General features: G+C 38.8%; 2 protein-coding genes across 25 annotated transcripts in view; one reads left to right on the forward strand and one right to left on the reverse strand.

Moving 5' to 3' along the window:
• WDSUB1 (WD repeat, sterile alpha motif and U-box domain containing 1) overlaps nt 1–15,102 on the forward strand; it is a 54,259-nt gene extending 39,157 nt beyond the window's left edge. For 13 of the 16 annotated variants that reach the window (XM_039470059.2, XM_039470060.2, XM_074399632.1 and 10 more), the window contains 2 exons: nt 3,039–3,179; nt 14,707–15,102. In XM_039470059.2, the coding sequence (XP_039325993.2) occupies nt 3,039–3,179; nt 14,707–14,864 (299 nt within the window). In that variant the 3' untranslated portion in view covers nt 14,865–15,102. Of the gene's footprint in view, nt 1–3,038; nt 3,180–14,706 lie in introns of those variants that run through there. The other 3 variants (XM_074399642.1, XM_039470067.2, XR_012517748.1) reach the window with 2 other exon arrangements.
• The window catches only part of TANC1 (tetratricopeptide repeat, ankyrin repeat and coiled-coil containing 1), a 277,351-nt gene continuing 259,875 nt past the window's right edge, over nt 3,956–21,431 (reverse strand). For 8 of the 9 annotated variants that reach the window (XM_010329951.3, XM_074399627.1, XM_010329971.3 and 5 more), the window contains one exon: nt 17,940–21,009. In XM_010329951.3, coding sequence (XP_010328253.1) covers nt 19,575–21,009 — 1,435 coding nt within the window. In that variant the 3' untranslated portion in view covers nt 17,940–19,574. Of the gene's footprint in view, nt 12,688–12,803; nt 21,010–21,431 lie in introns of those variants that run through there. The other variant, XR_012517747.1, reaches the window with a different exon arrangement.

The following is a 21,431-nucleotide window of genomic DNA, read 5'->3' on the forward strand; positions in this document are numbered from 1 at the left end:
CAAGTATGCACCACCATGCCCAGCTAATTAAAAAAATTTTTTTATAGAAAAACAGTCTTGCTATGTTGCCCAGGCTGGTCTCAAACTCCTGGTCTTAAGCAGTGCTCCCACCTTGACCTCTCAAGTGCTGAGATTATACACCCAGCCTCCTTTTCTAATTATAAGTTATATAATTATCTCTTTAAATGAGATGTCTACTGTCTTATTGTAAACATGTTCTAGAAACATTTATGACAGTTTTTGAAGCCATGTCTTTACCCAGGTGGAAGATTTTCAGTAAGCATATCCCAGTCATGTAGATTTTCTACCATCTCATCCCATAATTCCCCACTTCAGCAAATCTTGATCTTATCAAAACCTTTATTCTGTTGATCTTACATACCTGTTATCTATCTCTGCTCTTATTTTCCACCTTACTTAGAATATATCATCCATCATTATAATTCCTCTTAAACCTTCCATTGTATTCGCCTGGCAAAATAAAAACACAACACTCAGCTAACCCCTGGAGAACACAGCATTGTGAATGGGATGTTCTGGGAAGAGGTAGACTTGATAAACTGTGTTTCTCTGACTTGTTACATTAAAGCAGGCGTCCCCAAACTACAGCCCGCGGGCCACATGCGGCCCCCCCGCCGCACTTCAGGAAGGGGCACCTCTTTCATTGGTGGTCAGTGAGAGGAGCACAGTACGTGGCGGCCCTCCAACGGTCTGAGGGACAGTGAACTGGCCCCCTGTGTAAAAAGTTTGGGGACGCCTGCATTAAAGGCTGGCTGTGGTGATCAGATAATACTACGTTGCATTTTAGAGGTACTTCCCTAACCAAGCACTTTTAAGCACTTTGGTGTTGAAATAACTTTCTCTTAAATCTGGATAGTGATTGCATAAATAATTTGAGAGAATCTTTGAGTCCTAAATATTTTTTAAACTCATATTCAGCATGTAAAGAAATCATTGATTTGTTCATGGAGCTTCAAAAAACTTGTTTTAAAAATCCTCAGTTCAGTTTCAGCATATTCTGTTTGAAGGAAGTCACAGGAAAGCACCCCCTTGGTGGCAGGGAACTGCTAGGGTAACTTGCCACATTCACATGAATTCGGGCAGTAAGCCCAGATTCAAATGGTTTGTTACTTGTGACACAGCAGACACTTGCACTTCAGGTTCTGATTGTTTCCCCTCCCTCCCCCGCCTTTTTTTGAGGCAGTCTCACTGTGTCACCCAGGCTGGAGTGCAATGGTGCAGTCTCTCAGCTCACTGCAACCTCTGCCTCCTGGGTTCAAGCAATTCTCCTGCCTCAGCCTCCCAAGTAGCTAGGATTACAGGCATGTGCCACCACATCTGGCTTTTTTTTTTTTTTTTTTTTGTATTTTTAGTATAGATGGAGTTTCACCATGTTGGCCAGGCTGGTCTTGAACTCCTGACCTCAAGTAATCCACCTGCTTCATCCTCCCAAAGTGCTGGGATTACAGGTGTGAGCCACTGTGCCTAGCCTCCCCTTTCCCTCTTGAGTTTCATGGTAGTGATTTATGTTTGTGTCACAGCTGAGAAGCCCTGAGCTTGGGAAACCCCTAGTCTTACAAGGGGGCTACCAGCAAAATAGCCCCCATGAGGAAGACATTATAGTGATCAGGAAACATCTGTCCTCCTTGGGTAGGGAAACATTATCTCTAGCTTCCAAGGATGTTTTTAGGCATACTTGAGAAGACTGTCCAAAACACAGGGTGTCCTAAGATGCATATAAATATTATGGGGCATTACCTTCCAACAGAAAGTAAGTTGGTTTGGCTTTTTCTATAACTATAAGGCATTCTGAAATCTAATTCTTCTACCTACCTCAACATAACAACTGTCAGATAGTTCTAAAAGTGTAAACAGCCAATAATTCTAAAATTCCTAAAATTAGCTGGGCACGGTGGCTCACGCCTGTAATCCCAGCACTTTGAGAGGCCAAGGCGGGTGGATCACTAGGTCAGGGGTTCAAGATCAGCCTGACCAACATGGTGAAACCCCGACTGTACTTAACAATACAAAAATTAGCGGGGCATGGTGGCACGCGCCTGTAATCCCAGCTACTTGGGAGGCTGAGGCAGGATGATTGCTTGAACCTGAGAGGTGGAGGTTGCAGTCAGCCGAGAGCACACCATTGTACTCCAGCCTGGGTGACACAGCAAGACTCTGTCTCAAAAAAATAAAATAAAAAATAAAATAAAATAAAATAAATTATGACTACCTAAAACTGAAAATTAGGATAATTTTTAAAAATTAAGAATACAAACAAGTGAAACATGCATACAGATGAGCTTTTTTTGTAATTGTGTTTCTTACAAGAATCAGCAAATATACCCAATTTCATTAAGTTTAAAAATATGGCATTTTAAAAGTCAAAACATTTAAAAATGATTTTTAGGAAATTTTTTGTTGAATCAAGAACCAATAATAGCCTTTTCTAATTTTATAGAGTATATTAGTATCTGGCAACCTGAAATTCTTGAACTTTCAGAATCTATTTTAAATTAGCTATTAGCTGCTGATATATTTTAACCTTACAGTATTCTATACAACAGAGATTTGCTAATGAATTCATAAAAAAAAAAAACAGTAGTTCCTTGTGGTAAAACAGGATATCAGAAGATTGATTTCTGGTGGTAGTGATAAAATCTCTATTTGTGGCTGGGTGTGGTGGCTCACACCTGTAATCCCAGCACTTTGAGAGGCCGAGGTGGTTGGATCATTTGAACCCAGGAGTTCAAGACCAGAGTGGACAATATGGTGACCTTATCTCTACAGAAAATACATAAATTGATTAGGCATGGGGTGGTGTGTGCCTGTAGTACCATCTACTCAGGAGACTGAGGTGGGAGGATCACTTGAGCCCAGGAGGTTGAGGCTGCAATGAGCGGCGATTGTTATGCCACTGTACTCCAGCCTGGGCAAAAGAGTGAGACCCTGTCTCAAAAACAAAAACTCCAACAACTCTGTGAATGACTTGGATAAGGATTACTAGTAGGTATCCAACCCTAACAATAATTTCTTTTCAGAATCTCTAGGACTGCGTAGTAAAGTGCTGAGGAAAATTGAAGAGCTCAGGACCAGGGTTAAATCCCTTTCTTCAGAAATTCCTGATGAATTTATATGTCCAATAACTAGAGAACTTATGAAAGATCCAGTCATTGCATCAGGTATGTGTGATGCTTTGCTAAGTTGCAGGGGATGTTTTGTGCTAAATGAATAAAAAATGTAGAAAGTTCTCAGAAGTTTGCTTAAATGTAAAAAAGATTCAGAATTCGCTTTCTTTTAAATAATTTGGTTTTTCTTTAATTAGACCTTGGGTGAACAAATGAACATTGTATATTTCATAATAAAATTGGCCAGAGTAGTTATGGAGTTGACGCCAAAGGATTTTTACTTAAACTTGTGAAATGTGTATTTAGTTGCTAGGATGTAAAGATAAAATAGTATTTTTTTAAAGATGGATTGTTGAGATCTCTTATGTTTGTCCACCATGAATTTAAACAATCTTATACAAATAAGAATTTAATTATAAAGTTGTATCATTCCATATTTCTAATCGTTAACAGACCTACATACTTTATTATACATAGTTGTAATCAGTGAATCCAAATTATATATATTTTAAATTTTGGCCTACAGCTTCCTTATATGTTTCTGATTATTAGCTTAGTCTGCGGTGACTTTGCCTAAAGTGTGTTGCTTTGAATAGCTTTACTCCATTGTAGCTCTGTGCTATGTCGTGTTTGACTTTTCTGTTAGTTGGTATATATGTGCTTGTAAATCTTTACACTGTAAATGGGATTATGCTGGTATCTTTGCACATGTCTTTCTGTTGTTACTGTTACTTAAGGTAATTTACATGGGTTATGTGTTGCAAAGAATTAGTCAACTTGAGGATATTTTAGGAATGTGAAAACAGTTTGGTAACATTTTGTTAGATGTGTTTTTTTTTTTTTTTTTTTTTTTTACTATTTTTTTATATTTTACTGGGGACCTCTTGATGATGTATTATTTTCTAGAAAAAAACCAGTTTAGAGTGCTGCCAGCAATATATCTAAATTGTACCTGTTTTTCCAGTTTTGTGATCATTGTAATTTATAACTTCATTTACTTTTGCTAGCTTAATAGTTGTTTTGAAACTCTATTCCTTACTTTGCTAGGGAGGCAATGAATTTTTTTTACATGGCAGCTTACTATTTACATATAACTAAGTATAAAATATCTATTAGTCTTCTCCGATAATTAACTTAGCTGATGGACTTAGATACTGACCTTGTATATGCTGTCCACATTATTTGTGGAACTAATTGTGCCATAAATTAGCGTCTTACCATTATTATGAGTTCTTCTATAGTAGGTGCTTAAAGCTGTACCTGTATATAATAAGCACTCAGTACAAGTCAATTAGCTATTTTTATTTCAGGCTATGAAATTTTCTGAGTATAGCAGTGGCTGCAAATTTTTTGACTTTGGTTTATCAGGACTCTTGTTTGCAGCTGAAAGCAGCTCAAGTCAAGTTAGTTTAAGCAGAGATGGCAATTGGTTTGTCCAGTGAATCTCAGGAAAACCTGGCAGCAAAGAGTGTAGTAATTTATTGAGAGGCTTCTGAAAATTCACTCTGTTATGTTCAGTGTGCTTTTTTCTACATGTTAAAAAAAAACCATAGACAGGCCTCAGATTTTAGTTTCATCTACCAGGAGACAGCAATCTGACATTTCCTTCTGGGTGCAACTCTTTTGTATCTGCTTTCTTTTTCTCAGCTTTCCAGATCTATCTTGTTGTATTACCAGTAATTCATTTTTATTGCTGAGTAATGTTTCATTGCATAGATATGCTGTAATATGTTTGTCAATTAACCTGTCGATGGATTTTCAGTTCTTTTCTACATTGTGGCTATTATGACTGAAGCTGCTGTAACATTTATGTACAGATCTTTGTCTGGACATTTTTCATGTCTTTTGGTTAAATGTGTAGGAGTGAAATTTACTGGGTTGTGTGAATGTTTAAAAGGACTACCAAAATGTTTCTCAAAGTGTACCTTTTTTTTTTTTTTTTTTTTTTTTTTTTTTTTTTTTTGAGACGGAGTTTCACTCTTGTTACTCAGGCTGGAGTGCAATGGCGCGATCTCGGCTCACCGCAACCTCTCCCTCCTGGGTTCAGGCAATTCTCCTGCCTCAGCCTCCTGAGTAGCTGGGATTACAGGCACGTGCCACCATGCCCAGCTAATTTTTTGTATTTTTAGTAGAGACGGGGTTTCACCGTGTTGACCAGGATGGTCTCGATCTCTTGATGTCGTGATCCACCCGCCTCGGCTTCCCAAAGTGCTGGGATTACAGGCGTGAGCTACCGTGCCCGGCCCCAAACCATTTTAAGTTCCCAACTGAGACTTCCAGTTTCTTCACATCTTCTCCAACACTTGATACTGCTAGTCTTTTCAATTTTGCCATTTTAGTGTCTATGAAGTGGTGGTATCTCATTGTGCTTTTAATTTGCATTTCCCTCTTGACTAATGATGTTGAACATCTTTTTTTGAGCTTATTTATCCATTCATATATCTTTTTTGTAATGTATACCTTCAAATCTTTTCCCCATTTTGTATTGCATTATAGTATTGCATTGTGAGAGTTCCTTATAAATTCTAGATACAAGTCTTTTGCAAGGTAATGTATTGCACGTATTTTCTCCTGGTCTGTAGCCTGCCTCATCATTTTGATAATGGTGTCTCTTATAGAGCAAAAGTTTTAAATTTTGATGAAGTCTTACTTATTTTTCACTTTGATTCATACTTCTTGAGTTCTAAGAAATCTGCCTACTGCAGGGTTTCAGAGATCTTTATCCTGTTTTCTTCTAGACATTTTAAGGTTTTATATTTTAGGCTTAGGTCTAGGACTTATTTCAAGTTTCTGTCTATGGCATTTTTTCCTAAACGAATAGCCAGTTGTTCCAGAATCATTTATTGAGAAATCCTTTTCTTAATGAATTATCTGGCACGTTTGTTAAAATCATCTGACTTATATCACAAGTCTATTTCTAGACTTTGTATGATGTTTGATTTTTATGTCTGTTTGCCAGTAACCACAATGCTTTGATTACTGCAGCTTTATAGTCTTTTTTTGTTGCCCATGCTGGAGTGCAGTGGCTCCATTTTGGCTCACAGCAATCTCCACTGCCTGGGTTCAAGTGATTCTCATGCCTCAGCCTCCAAGTAGCTGGGATTACAGGCATGCAACACCACGCCTGGCTAATTTTTTTGTATTTTTAGTAGAGATGGGATTTTGCTGCATTGGTCAGGCTGGTCTTAAACTGCTGGCCTCAAGTGGTCTGCCTGCCTCAGTTTCCCAAAATGCTGGGTTTACAAGCATAAGCCACTGTACCTGGCTGCTTTATACTAAGTCTTAAAGTCAGGTAGTGTAAATCATGACTTAGTTCTTTTCAAAACTATTTTGATTATTCTTGATCTTAGAAATACTTTTTCAGTTTCCTTGCTCAGATTTTCACTGGAATGGTGTTTATAGATCAGTTTAGAGTTGAACCACTCCAATCCATGAACATGGTATCACTTTGCATTGGCTTAGGTCTTTTCCTTTATTAGCTTTGTATTTTATTTTGCACATTTTGTCAAAATTATCTTTAGGTAGCTCATTTTTAAAAAAATGTTTAAAATTTTACTTTTTAGAGATGAGGTATCATTCTGTTGCCCAGGCTGGCATGCAGTGACACAATTTTAGCTCACTGCAGTTTTGACCTCCTGGGTTCCACGCGATCCTTATGCCTCCCAAGTAGCTAGAACCATAAGGGCATACCACCATGTCCAGCTAAACTTTTACAAAATTTTTATTTTTGTAGAGGCGGTCTCTTTGTTGCCCAGGCTGGTCCTGAACTTCTGGCTTCAAACAGCCCTTCTAAAATGCTGAGCTAAGAGGTATAAGCCACTGAGCCTGGCCAGTAGCTTGTATTTTTATAACACTATACAATGTACTCAAATAGAAATATAATTTTAAATAGAAACACACTTTTATATATTGACTTTGTGACCTTGCTACATTGATTAGTTAAGTCATCCTTCAGTAGCCAACTCCCTCAATACAAAAATCTGTGGATGCTTAAGTCCCATATATAAAATGGTATACTATTTGCATATGACTTACATCCTGTCCCTCCAAATCATCTCTAGATTACTTATGCCCAGTACAATGTAAGTACTTTGTAAACAGCTGTTATACTGTATTGGCATTTTTTTTTTTTTATTGTATTGTTACTTTTCTGAATATTTTCCATCAGCAGTTGGTTCAATCAGTAGATACAGACCCCTCAGATATGAAGGGCTGTTAGCTTTTTAACATAAGCTTAATAGACTTTCTTCATACATGATTGTGTCATCTGTAATTTTTTCTTTCCAATCTGTGTGAATCCTTTTCAGAATTATATTCTGAAATTTATAAATTGTATAAATTATTTTATAAATTATTATATCCTGTTTTAAAATTTTTTAAATTACTAAATTTTAGAAATTTCCTGTTATTTTTGGTCAGAATTTTCAGTACAATGTTGTAAAGAAGTGGTGTATAGACATTCTTATTTTCACCTGCACTTAGAGGGAAAGCATTCAACTTTCACCATTAAATATGATGTTAGCTGTCCTTATCAAGTTCAAGTTCCCTTCTATCTCCAGTTTGTTGAGAATTTTTAAATCTATTCACTTTCTCCTTTAGACTGTAATAGGATAGATTGCTTCATTAGTTTACTATGGAATCACAACATTTCTCTCTCTCGGGTCTGGCTTCTTAAACATGTTTGTGAGATTCATCTATATTGTTGCATAAAGCAGTTTTCATTTCTGTCTAGAAATCCTGTGTGCACATAATTCATTCTGTTGATGGGTATTGCTGGCTGTTACAGTGCTGCCATGAACCTTTCTGTACATGTTTTGGTTAATATATGTATGCATGTCTGTTGGTATATTCCTAGGAGTAGGTATACATAAACAGCATTCCAGAGTGTTAAATCACTTTCTACATCCACCAGCAGTGTATAGGAATTCTAATTGCTTCACAGCCTTACTTTTTCCTATTGTCTGTGTCTTTCATTTTAACCTTTCTGGTACCACCCATTTATTTTTAAATTTTATTATTTTTAATCGATGCTGTTGTAAGAAACAATAGAGACACATACCTAATACACTTTGTCCAGCTTTCCCCACTGACGTTTTTCAAAATGATACTATTATATCACAATCAGGATACTGACCCTGCTAGAACCCTCAGATCTTAGATTTCCCCAGTTTTACATGTACTTACCTGTGTGTGTGAAACTCTACAGTCTTATCCTTTCTGGAGGTTTGTGATTATTACAGTTGAGACACAGAGCATTTCTAAATTATAACTGGACCCGTCATCTCCCTACTCTCTTCCAGCCCCTGGAAGCCACTAATTTGTCCTCCATTTCAAAAATGGTGTATCAGTGGAATCATGTAGTGAAAAAGCTTTCAGTTGGCTTTGCTTTTTTTTTGCTTAGCATAATCCCTGTAGATTTACCACTCACTTATTTTTAACCTTCCTTTGTTACTTTTATAGGGGTTCCTATGGGAAACATATAGTTGAATTAAAAAACCCAATCCTCATCATTAATAGCAGAATTGAACCAATTTCTTTCTATTGTGATTATTGATACATGGGTGGACGAATTCCTGCCAGTGTATAATTCTATTTTTTCTTCTACTTTCCTTTTCCCACCAACATTTTTCTGAATTGAAAGCATGTTTTTTCAGTTTTTCCTTACATATATCTATTGAACTAATTGCCTCAGAAAAATTTTTAGGACCTGTTTGTATTTTCAGCATTCTTGTACTTCATTTTTATTCGTTCTTTTAAATTATGAAAGCAGTACAGACTTAGTGAAAAACAGACAAGCAATTTTAAAAACAGGGGCTCTTCTGAATTCTCATGTATTAATGATACAGTTTAGGTGTATTGTTCTAGGTGTTTTTCCATCCATGTATAGGGTCCTATAACAAATAGGCTATGATGCATACTTTTAAAAAGTTGCTTTTGCTTATCAACAGAGAGAACACCATTTGTCAATATATTTGGAACTATATGCTTCATTCTCATATGCAGGATAGCATTTCCTGTTAAGGATGTCGCCGAAATTAACTCTTACTCTGTTTACAGGCATCTTTCTCTGTTTTTTTGGGTAGTATGTGCTTATGACCTACACACATCTTGTTCTTCCAAATCATCTCTAGATTACTTACACAATGTAAGTGCTTTGTAAATAGCTGTTATACTGTATTGGCCTTTTAAATTGTATTATTTCTCAATATTTTCTATCATCAGCTGTTGGTTGAATCAGTAGATGCAGACCCAGCTTACCACAAGTGATTCTATAGTATAGAAAACATCTTCAATCACATAGTATTTACAGGTACATTTGCATAAATTTCTAATACTGATAGGCACTGCTGTATATTTTTAGTTTTAGTTATGTGCAATCTTTTAAAAAATTTAGCTTGGTCATTTTTGCCAATTTAGCTGTCCAGATTATTTTTTTTGAGGCTGGAATGCAGTGGCATGATCTCAGCTCACTGAGACCTCCACCTCCTGAGTTAAGGCAGTTCTCCTGCCTCAGCCTCCCTATAGCTGGGATTACAGACATGTGTGACCATACAACATAAAGCGTTAGGTTTCCTGTAATTCTAACAAAAATACCAAACAACTACATGTTGACTGGGGCTAAAGAAATGAGTGGAAATGACAGCCCTGCACGGGTGGGTGTCCCATCTCTATTAGTTCCTTCAGGTCTGTTCTGAAGACGTGAAAACCTCCTAAACCTGATCTGCCTGCTCTGCTGTTTCTCTAGAGCCTTCAGTGTTTTAGCTTGGTTATGCATAGGAAACATACTTATGCTGTCCAGCTGCACTTCAAGTATACTGTCGGTCTAATTCCTATTTTTTGTTTCATAGGATTTGTCTTTGTAGATTTTTCTCTTTTATGCCTTCACCACTTCTGGAAATGTTTCAGCCATTCTCATCCTCTGTACCATGTCTCTTAAGCCATTCTGGGTGTTTTTCTTGGACCTGCCTAACTGCTGTTTTTACCTGTCCAATGAAGTTTTTTGTTTTTAATTTCAGTTACTATAGTTGTCTTTTCTGGACATGCCATATACAGGAAGAATAAGAGCATTATCTGTGGAGCCAGACTGCTTGGGTTTAAATCCCAGGTCAGTTACTCCCTACCTGTGTGACCTCGGAAAGTTATTCAGGCCATGGGTCAGTTTCCTCATTTGTAAAATAGGAATGCTAACAATATATCATAAGGTTGCTGTGTAGATTAAAGAAGTTAATATAGGTAACGGTGCCCCACAACAGTCTAATAATATGCTATTTGGCAATAAGCACTTCAAAAGATGGTCAGTGTCATTAATGCAAATCAAAATCATCTCATACCTGCTAAGATAGCTATAATCTAAAAGTAGGAAAATATGTGTGGGCAAGGATGTGCAGAAAATGAAACCTTTGTGTGTGGCTGCCGTTGAAAACAGTTTGGAAATTCCTCAAAAAGTTACCACAATTCCACTCCTAAGTATATAGGTAGGAGAATTAAAAACACATGTTCATATAAAAGTTGTACAAGCACAGCAGCATTATTAATAGCTCAAAGGTGGAAAGAACCCAAATATCCATCAACAAGTGAATGCATGAAATGTGGTGTAGCCATAAAACAGAGGATGGACCTTGGCAACATTATGGTAAGTGAGAGCTCCCCTACACCAAAGGCTGCACAGTATGTGATTGCCGTTATATGAAATGCCCCAAACAGGCAAATCCATGGAGACAAAGTAGGTTACAGGTGGCCATGGGCTCAGGGAGCAGTGACTTCTAATGGGTATGGTGATATACAACTCGGAAACATACCAAGAACCACAGATGGGTGAATTTTATAGTGTGAAATATACCTCAAAAAGAGCAAAAAGGCAGTCACAGGTAACAATATCTGCAGAAAGCATGTTTCCCTCTCTAGGACTGAGGAAACGTAAGTTGAGTTTCTCAGAACCTCCATCTCTCAGAGTCAGAAGTCAGACCCCCAAAGTGGGAGAGTTAGTTACGCAGCAGCTGCCAGTGTCTGTAAGGAGGCAAAAGTAAAACAGATGTGAAGCAATCAAAACAATCCAGAGCCTGGGGGTTTGCCATGTCATCCAGGCTGGTCTTAAACTCCAGGGTTCAAGTGATCCACTCGCCTTGGCCTCCCAAGTGTTCAGATTATAAGCATGAACCACTGAGCCTGGCTGACTTTCTTAAAAAATACATATACCTTGGTATGTATACCTAGTAAAGTCAGGAATGTAAAGGGTGCTCTCAGCTATCGTTTTAGAATATTAGCCACCCCTCAAGTCTGCCCCCCCCACACAAAATAAAACTTGAAAGGGACAAACCCTTTCTATATAACCGTATGTGTAGAAAGCCCAAAAGAATAAAAAATCTACAAACAATATGAATTTGGCAAAGTAGCAAAACATTAAGTAAACCAAAGCACTTAAAAGGTATAACTGAATGCCTAGGTGTTACAGTAACAAAAACTAGAACAAATGAGACCCTAGAACGAAACCAAACCCTAAACATGGCTGGGTGCAGTATAATCCATGTCTGTAAACCCAGCACTTTGGGAAGCCAAGATGGGAGTATTGTTTGAGGTGTTCTAGACCAGCCTGGGCAACAGTGAGAACCCCTTCTCTACAAAAATGTTTAAAAATTTAGCCGGGGGTAGTGACATGTGCCTGTAACCCCAGCTACTCTGGAAGATAATCTCAGGATCACAAGCCTGGGAGGTAGAGGCTGCAGTGAGCTGCAGTCATGTCACTGCACTCTAGCCTGGGTGACAGAGTGAGACCATGCCTGTCTCAGGAAAAAAGGAAACACAACCAAAACCCTAAACTTAAGAAATACATAAAACTTTCAAACCTACATAAAAACGAAAACATCCCTGTGAAAGTATAATGGCAGGCGCAGCACGCTGAGGGCTAGGAAGACTCAGTGGCAGCGGGATGTCAATGTCAGCTTTTTCCATTTTACAGGCTTGACATGATCCTGATAAAACTTTTTTTGCTAAGAGATACACAAGGTGATTATTCAGCAAAAATAACCTTGGGGGGGAGAAACGAGGAAGGTTGCTAGCCTATGAGATGTTGTATGTTGAGAAGCCTCGGTAAGTTAATGTGTAGAGTTGCCCCAGGAATAAAACAATGGAAAAGTTTAAAATCTGGAAATCGATCCATATGCATTTGGAAATTTAGAGATTGATAAAGATAGCATTTTAAGTCAGTGTTAAAAATTATTTCCAACAAGTGGTATTTTGACATCTGAACCACCATGTGGAAAGGGGTAAAATTGGATCCATTCTGTATGCTGTATATTTAAATTAATTCCCAGTGAATCAGAAACCCACACATAAAAAGGGAAACTTGCAGAGTGCAGCGGCTTCACCTGGAGTCCCAGCTATTTTGGAAGCCAATGTAGGAGAGTCATTTGAGCTCAGGAGCTTGAGACCAGCAGGACCCCATCTCTTCAAAGACAATGTAGGCAAATTCCTTGAAAGAATTGAGAAAACTTCACTATCCGGGAATCAAGGGAGAAATTGATGAAGTGTTGATATTCCACATCTATGAAATCTTAAGGAAAACCTAATAGAAAAATGGGCAAAATATATGAATAGCTCACAGAAAAAAGAAAAGTAAATGGCTCAAACATATGAACAAAAGATTCTCCATCTGATGTATTGTATTGTACTATTGCTTACCTAGAGACTGGCAAAAATCCAAGAGTTTGACAACATACACTGTTGGTTAAGCTGTAGGGGAAAAAGGCATTCTCATCAACATTGCTAGTAGGAATGAAAAATGTAGAATTCCTGTGGACGTAAGTTGGCACTATCTAGTGAGATTATGCTGCTTTAGGAATCGTACTTCTGAAATCTCCCCAAAACAAAAGTGACACATGCACAAGACACCACGTGTGGTTTTTTCCTTGGGTTTGTGTTGGTACAGCACTGTTTGTAAAAGGCAAAGATTGGAAACCACACAGATATCTATCAATACATCTATACAGTGGAGTACTGTGGGGAGATTAAGTAGACCAAGGTGCAAAGTAGTGTGGCCAGTATGCTGTTACACAGAATGAATATATACTGTGTGTACATACACATATGTTTTAAAAATTGATTACACATGGTTACTTATATAGGAAGGGTGGAGAACAAGGATTGGACAGGGTTAGATTAGACCCTTCTGAAGGTACCGTGTTTTAGTTTTTTTCTTTTTTTTCTTTTTTTGGAGATGGAGTCTCGCTTTGTCAACGACACTGGATTGCAGTGGTACAGTCTCAGCTCACTGGAACCTCCACCTCCTGCGCTCAAGTGATTCTCCTGCCTCAACCTCTTGAGTAGCTGGAATTACAGGCGTCTGCCACCATGCCCAGCTCATTTTTATATTTTTAGTAGAGATGGGTTTTGCCGTGTAGGCCAGGCTGATCTCAAAACTGCTGACCTCAAGTGATGTGCCCTCCTTAGCCTCCCAAAGTGCTGAGATTACAGGTGTGAGCCACCATGCCCAGCCTATATTTTTAATGTGGTTTTCAAACATTGTATTTTGAGACCACTCTAGTGAATTTACCTTGATGACAGAAAGAACCATAAACTTGAATATCTTTCAGTTTTATGTTAGTAAATATATTAGCATTATTTTGAAACAAAATATACTACTGTACATTAAATGTGTAAATGAAATCAGGAACCAAGGTTTTCAGCTTGAAAAAGAGCTACAAGTATAAAAATGAAAGTAGTGAAGCAAAAGTCCAGTCTTTATATGTGTAAAGACAAAGAATTTTGCAAGAATATGGTGTTAAGAAAACCTTAGCAGCCAGGCACAGTGGCTCACACCTGTAATTCCAGCACTTTGGGAGGCCGAGGCGGATGGATCACCTGAGGTCAGGAGTTTGAGACCAGATGGCTAACATGGTGAAACACTGTCTCTACTAAAAATACAAAAAATTAGCCAGGCAGGATGGCAGGCATCTTTAGTTCCAGCTACTCAGGAGGCTGAGGCAGGAGAATCACTTGAACCTGGGGGGCGGAGCTTGCAGTGAGCTGAGCTCTCACCACTGCATTCCAGCCTGGGTGACAACGTAAGACTTGATTCCTCCTCCCCCTACCCCACACACACACAAAAACAAAAACAAAAACAAAAAACCTAAGCCCCTTCACTGTTGTCAAAGCCTTAGTGGGGTAAATTCTGTCATCTCTGGGTGGGTATCTGTTTTCCTGACTTTTCAAGGTGTTCAAAAGTTTTGCTGAGTCATACGCTCTTTTCTGCAGCTCTGGTGGGCAGTTCATCCTCACTCCCGCTCCACTCAACTCTGTTCCTTTCTTCTCTTCCACTGTGTCTGAATTTGACAGGGTCCCTGTCTCAGCTGCACTGTTCAAAGAGTTTATAATGTTACTCTTCTGGGTAATTTTTGCTACATACATCTCCATCCGATCTTAAAGCATTTCAGGTGTTTTAGCAGAGATTTTTGGGAGTGGTGGTACAGGAGAGGAATACCATTTAAGTCACAATAAAGGCCTCTGCAAAGTTTTTGCACTCAATTCATTTTAGTAATCCTAATTACTCTTTCCTACATCATGTAATTTGTGTGATTTTTTTCAGATGGCTATTCTTATGAAAAGGAAGCAATGGAAAATTGGATCAGCACAAAGAAACGTACAAGTCCCATGACAAATCTTGTTCTTCCTTCAGTGGTACTTACACCAAATAGGACTCTGAAAATGGCCATCAATAGATGGCTGGAGACACATCAAAAGTAAAATTGTTGATATTATATTGTTTCTATTTTCAGTAATCTCATTTGAATGATTTAAAGGTAATTACTAATCAGACATTATTAAAAACAAAACAGGAAAAAGGTAAACTTCAATTTAGTTACCTATAAAAATTGTCAATTTCCATTCTTTAAAAATACATGGACTTTTACTGTAAAAGCCTTTTGTACTAGTGAAAAAAAATCTTCAGCTGTATAGAAATAAAGTTACATTTTAAATTGCAGTGCCCCAATTTTCTTTTATTCCTCTTAATATTATTCCCAACAGTGTCTACATTTATTCTTGTTAGATGTAGGTCATCTCTCTTTATAACTCAAGAGTGGACTACCCTAGAATAACAGATGTTTACATTCTACTGACTAGCCATTCATTCAGTAACTCTTTGGAGCCATTTTAAAGAGAATTTGCAGCAAAATGGTTGTAGATTGTTTATGATTAAATTGAGAAAAATCACCTCAGATGTTTCAGCAATTTTGTTGAATTTTAAGTTTGCAGGATGGTAATGAATTTTTTCTTATTTTCCAAACCTACATATAAGTTAGATGAAATAAATGCTAAATAAGTTGACTTTGCTGAAATACATAAAATGGCAAACTGTAGCCTCCCTTCAGAATTAAGAATTCTTAAAAGTTCTCACATATAATTCTAAGCTGCGGTAACAAAGGCATTTTTACACAATAGCCTGATATATTCACTCCAGAAAAAAACTCGAGGTTGAGGAAGTGAAGGTGGTGCTAACTTCTTACTTGCCTGTCCAGTGTTATTACTAGAATGGAAGCCATCTGCGGGGAGCTTGTTACAACTGCACTACAAGCACAGGCCGGGTCTCTGGGCCTGCACCCTTCTTTGCACTGTTACCCCCAAAACTCGCAATGGGGCATTGTTCAAGAATTTTGAAACTTGGAAATAAAAAGGGAAAAGCAATGTAAATATAGGAAAAGGATGACCATGCATTTTAGAAACTCACAACTAATATGCTACACATTCACAGAAAGGCAGCAAGCCTTAGCCCTGAAATCTCCAAACACCATTTCTTTATAATTCTTTGTAAACATTTTAACTTAATTTATTACTAAACTTTGTTAACCTTTACATCATAACTAGGATTCATGATCAATGGTTCTAGAAAAGTAATTTTTTTTTTCCTATGACATGCTTCTCACATTCCTACTGTTGAGGACTAGAAAGGTTGGAAGCATGTTCTAGGTGTTTTTCTGTCGTACTCTTTTCATTTTTTAGAATCTTGCTCTGTCACCCAGGCTGGAGTGCAATGGTATGATCTGGGCTCTCTGCAACCTCTGCCTCTTAGGTTCAAGCAATTCTCCTGCCTCAGCCTCCCGAGTAGCTGGGATTACAAGTGCATGCCACCTGGCTAATGTTTGTATTTTCAATAGAAACAGGGTTTTATCAATGTTGGGTAGGATGCTCTTGAACTCCTGACCTCATGATCCACCCACTTTGCCCTCCCAAAGTGCTGGGATTACAGGCATGAGCCACCATGCCTGGCTGTTTTTCTGTTTTATTCTTTATAGAAAGTATGCTAATAATTTCAACAGAACACTTTTTTTTTTTTTTTGGAGACAGAGTTTTGCTCTGTTGCCCAGGCTGGGTTGCAGTGGTGCAATCTTGGCTCACTGCCAACTCCTGCCTCAGCGTCCTAAGAAGCAGGGATTACAGATGCCTGCCACCATGCCCACCTAATTTCTCTATTTTTAGTAGAGACCGGGTGTCCCCATGCTGGCCAGGCTGGTCTTGAACTCCTGACCTCAAAGTGATCCACCCGCCTCAGTGTCCCAAAGTGCTGGGATTACAGGTGTGAGACACCGTGCCCGGCCCAGAACAGTTTTTAAACGTAAAAGAACTTACCATTGGTCCAACTGTCTCTGTTTTCATAAAGTAACAGACATTTTCCGAAGGAGGTTAGCTGTTTTTTAAATAAAAATCACTAAAATCATTCAAAGTCATTGCTAGAAAACACAAGAAGCCATGTTTTTTTTAAGAACTGTTAAGGTATTTTGCTTTGTTAGACTTTACCAGGATAGTTTCTTGTCAAACAAAACTACTGAAAACTAAGATGCTGATAATTTACCTAATTGACACACCTCTTTTTGTATATAACACATAAACCAAAGTCGAGCAACTCTTTTCCACACAAGCAAACCACAACCATCGGTGAGAGTGGACACCACACAGCCCCCATGCCGGGCACTCCAGGTCCCACTGTTCAAGGCTATGTGGAGCAGCAGCACTGCCCACCACCCTGTCCTGTCGGGACTGACCATTGGCTTTCTAAGGATGCATCCCCTCTTCCTGGCTGGACCCAGCACCTTATCTTTACTAAGTATATATCAAAATCATAATGTATAATAAATTACGAGAATATTCTTGTTAGCGCCTTTACAGGAAAAATCATCTAATGACAGGAATTATGTATTAGGTGATAATACTTTCCTTCTCATCCTTTTTGTTTTTAACCTTTCATTAAATATAAAGCTCTTTAAGGACTGAAGCTACTTAGCCCTGCAACAACAGCAGTGACCAGACAATAAATCTGAGGTATTCATTATGATGTTTAAGCATCCAAGAATTTTATCATGATACAACAGTTTAATGTTCACTCTCATATTACTTTGAAATGTGTGGGCATAAAGACAAACACTTTTAACTGAAAGATAATACAAATGTGTTAAAGAACAAACTGTCATAACAATGTTCAGTGTATTGCCAAAGTGTCTGAGAATTACAGTAGTAAAGATATCCCTGTTGCCAATAAAAACAGACACCAATATGTCTTGAAACAGATAGGAAAGTATATATTGCTTTCCTGCATGTTTTCTATTTGAGGCAAAAAGACTAACTTGGCCCTAGAGTATTACGGAATTTCTAGCAGCTGTCACCCTATTCTGAAATTATAAAATGAAATTAAATATGCATTTGGTAGTGTTAATATAAAATATGCTTTTCACTATTCCCTCTAGGGTAACAAGGATTAAAGCAACAGAGATAGTTGTCATCAGGCTGTTTTCTACTTATCCATTGACTCATTTAGTGCAAAACAAATTCTACTAATAGTCTTTATTCCATATGGAAAAGTACAGTAGTTGTGCAGAAACAAAACTAACAAGAGTAAGACTTCCACAAATATTAAAATAAATAAGCCATAGTAGTTACAGCAAAACTCATGGAAAGCCTATAAAAACGATAAAGCTGTTCACACAAAGTACAACTGTACACACACGCAGAACAAACGCTGAAGAATGACATCAGAGGTCCCTATTCGTACAAAACCATGATGATGTTCACAGGAACTTCATTACGATTCATTTTTAAAACATTCTGCAAATATATAACTTCCTTTTCCTCAATTTTAGAAAATAAATTTCACACCCCAACATATAAAACAAATACACTCCTACTCTTCTCAAATTAGCATTTTAATATCCTCCAATAACACCATTTTCATAGAAAAATACCTTTAAGCCAAGGTTCATTCCTGTACCTTATCTTTACAAATGAATAATACATCAGCTTGGACTTAAGTAGCACCTCAAAGGTGTTCATATAAATGAGATAAAGTGCTGTTACTGGTATAATGTTAACATGCCATAATAATACATCATTCAGTGCAATAACCAGCATGGATGAAGCTTACAGAGAACATGCAAATCATGACTGGGGTTTTCTTTGTAGGTGAACTACACTGAAATAGTTATATTTACAAGTCTGAATAAAATTGGGCTATTTAATATATACAACATGTGACTATAAAGTACTATTGTACAACAAAACAAAAGCAACAACCAGCCCTACCTTTAGTATCTGAATTAAATACTGTCTTTAGAGGAGCTTGGAAGATTGTTCCAGGAGCACTACCATTGTTAAAAGCAGTTTGGAAAACACATGAGAGCTAATTTATAAGCGCTACTAAGATTGCTGGTCTTAGTATTTTTGCTTGAATCCACCTGACCACCAGTCATGATTCCAAATGGCTTATACTGTTTCCAAATGTCAAAACACCTTCAAGCACAAATACAGGTTCCAAAAAAAGATGCTATAAAAATATATGAATAAGAACCATAACACAGAAATAAGTGTTTAATCCCTTTATAGGAACTGCTATGAAGGGAACAATACTTAGGTATTCTCATACTTTGCTTTAAAAAAATTGACTATATTATGTTTACAGTCACACATTTAGCTAGGAATCACTCAGAACTTAATTTTTACGTATATATAAAATGGGATTTGACTCAATGGAACTGTAACTGTAGAATTCCATCGTTTCCAGATATATCACTTAGATATTATGTCATGAGTTCAACCAGTCACGCTTTAACAATAGACTTACTAATAGTACTTATTCTCTAAGTACTATGATTTTGCCACATAGCAAAGGCAAGGAGGAAAATGGCAAAGCCAAACAATTTTGTAAGTGAAAATCATTCATGTCTTCTGGGCTGTCTTAGAATTTTAACTTGATATAGTTTTCAGTTCTGCTTAGCATTCCTATTTATGGTAACTTCTAGCTATTAAAGAAGTTTTATCCCACATTTTAGATATATCAATGGCATCAGGTCCACCCCCAAGGAAAAAAAAATGGCTAAAAAATTTTTCTGATGAAAAAAACTATTTAATTTACCACCAGGAGTCAACAACACACTTTTCCAAATTCCACAAATGGGGCTTTCTTAAGGCTCACACATTTGACTCTATGAACGATCGCTTTGGTTTTGCTGCAGTGAGGTGGCTCCTGTGGGCTTCATTACTGATAGGAGGCTGCTGTTTGGAGATGCTTTCCTGGTACAGATGAGAAGCAGTTTTCTTTATCCTGTTCTCTGGACAGTGGACTGGAATTTGGCCCTTGTTTTCTTCTAGCTCCTTCACCTGTGCCCCATTGTGGACACTTGCACTCAGGGTAGAAACGGAACAGGTTTTGGCTTGGTTATTATATCCTCCCACTTGCATGAGAGATGGCTTCTCAGTGTTAGCAGACTGCAGGCCAGCTGCAGAAGACGTGTTTGTCAGCAGCCCCTCTGCCGCCGGACAGTGCCAGGCGCGGCCTGGAGGATTGCTCTGCTGTTGGAACCTTGCAGTCTTATCCATGATGCCCATGAACGGTGTGTTGCGGGGTCTGTGCTCCGCTGTACTGCTCTGAACGTGGGTTACAGCCTTGTCTTTAATTCGAGTATCTGGTCCTTGGACCTTGAAGCCATCTGAAAAACTGCTGCTCGAAGTCAAACTACTGGTTGAACTTGACATCTTTATGCTGCTGGATGGAGAACCAGAAGAGCCTGAGCTGGTAAGGGAAGCCGGGTGTCGCATATCGCTGCAGGTTGCCAGCCCACCTTGGTTTGGAGGGGCTGCATCCACAGCCGCGGAGGCATGAGACAGAAGCCTCTCTGTGGTTTTTGTCTTACTTGGTAAAGGGTGTGCAGGGCCGCTCTCACCGCGCTGCAGGCGGACATTCTGGCTGGGGCCAGGCCGATCCCCAAAGTGGCCACAACCAGTTCCCGTAGTGAAAGTACCTGCTCCTTCCAAATGCGGGATTCTGCTCCCAGCAGGAGCGGCAGAAATTCTCCCAGGCATGGGGCTTGGAGGAGGGTTCTGAGAAGAGATGTGAACTTTTATGCTGCCATTTCTTGCAGCAGACTGGCCAGAGCCCAGGTGCTGGCTGGTTTTCACAATCTGGGCCTGTTTGGAGGGTTGCAGGACCAGCCCAGGCTGGGCCACAGGCTCTCTCAGGAGCTTGCCAATTCCTGCCCTGCTCTGTGGCGATACAGACCTTCCTTTGGACTGTAACCCTTCTTGAAGGTTTCGGATGTATGGGGAAGGGACAGATGAGGATGGCTGGGACCTGGGAGTCAGGGGAACGGATTCTTCCTGGGGAGAAGTTTCTTCCTCTTCAATCTCCTCAGGGTGAAAGTGGTGACTGAACCCAGGAGTCGGGGCGTCCTCTTCATTCTCAGAGTCATTGGGTGGAGCCGGTGGCGCGCCCTGCTGTTTTTGCTGTTGACTCCTCTGGAGTTGCTTGCACTCCTCTTCTACCCGGGCCAGAAGCCTCTTGATTTCCTGATTGGTGGGACAGAGTTTCACAGCCTCCTGCAGGTCAGCCAGAGCTGCCACAAATTGCCTTAGTAGGAAAATGTAAGGTAACATTACAAGCCACACATGAGCATGCTCAGAGTGGATCTGTTCATAAAACAGCTGTGCTCAAAGGAAAGAGAAGGTAGCAAGTGAATTTTGAACATTTATGGTGCTGGCCGGGACCCATTTAACAGCCCAGAGTTACTCAGCTAAGTGGCAGTACTGAATTCTAACCTAGATGGGTGTGACTCCACAGCACTGCTCTCCATAAAGACTACTGGGCCGGGAAGCACGAATCAGTGGGTGCCAGAATCCTTCTAATATTATTACCATATCGTGGTAACACTGCCCTCCTCTAACACAACAAGCTCATACAACCCTTCCCCTTCATGTCCTCCTAGTGCCCCTAGCTGGCAGTTTCCCTGAAATACCGACTAAATTAGGTAGGAAGTTCATGTTGTAGTAAGT

The sequence above is a fragment of the Saimiri boliviensis genome, chromosome 5, assembly GCF_048565385.1.
Source record: "Saimiri boliviensis isolate mSaiBol1 chromosome 5, mSaiBol1.pri, whole genome shotgun sequence".
NCBI classification, from domain to species: domain Eukaryota; kingdom Metazoa; phylum Chordata; class Mammalia; order Primates; family Cebidae; genus Saimiri; species Saimiri boliviensis.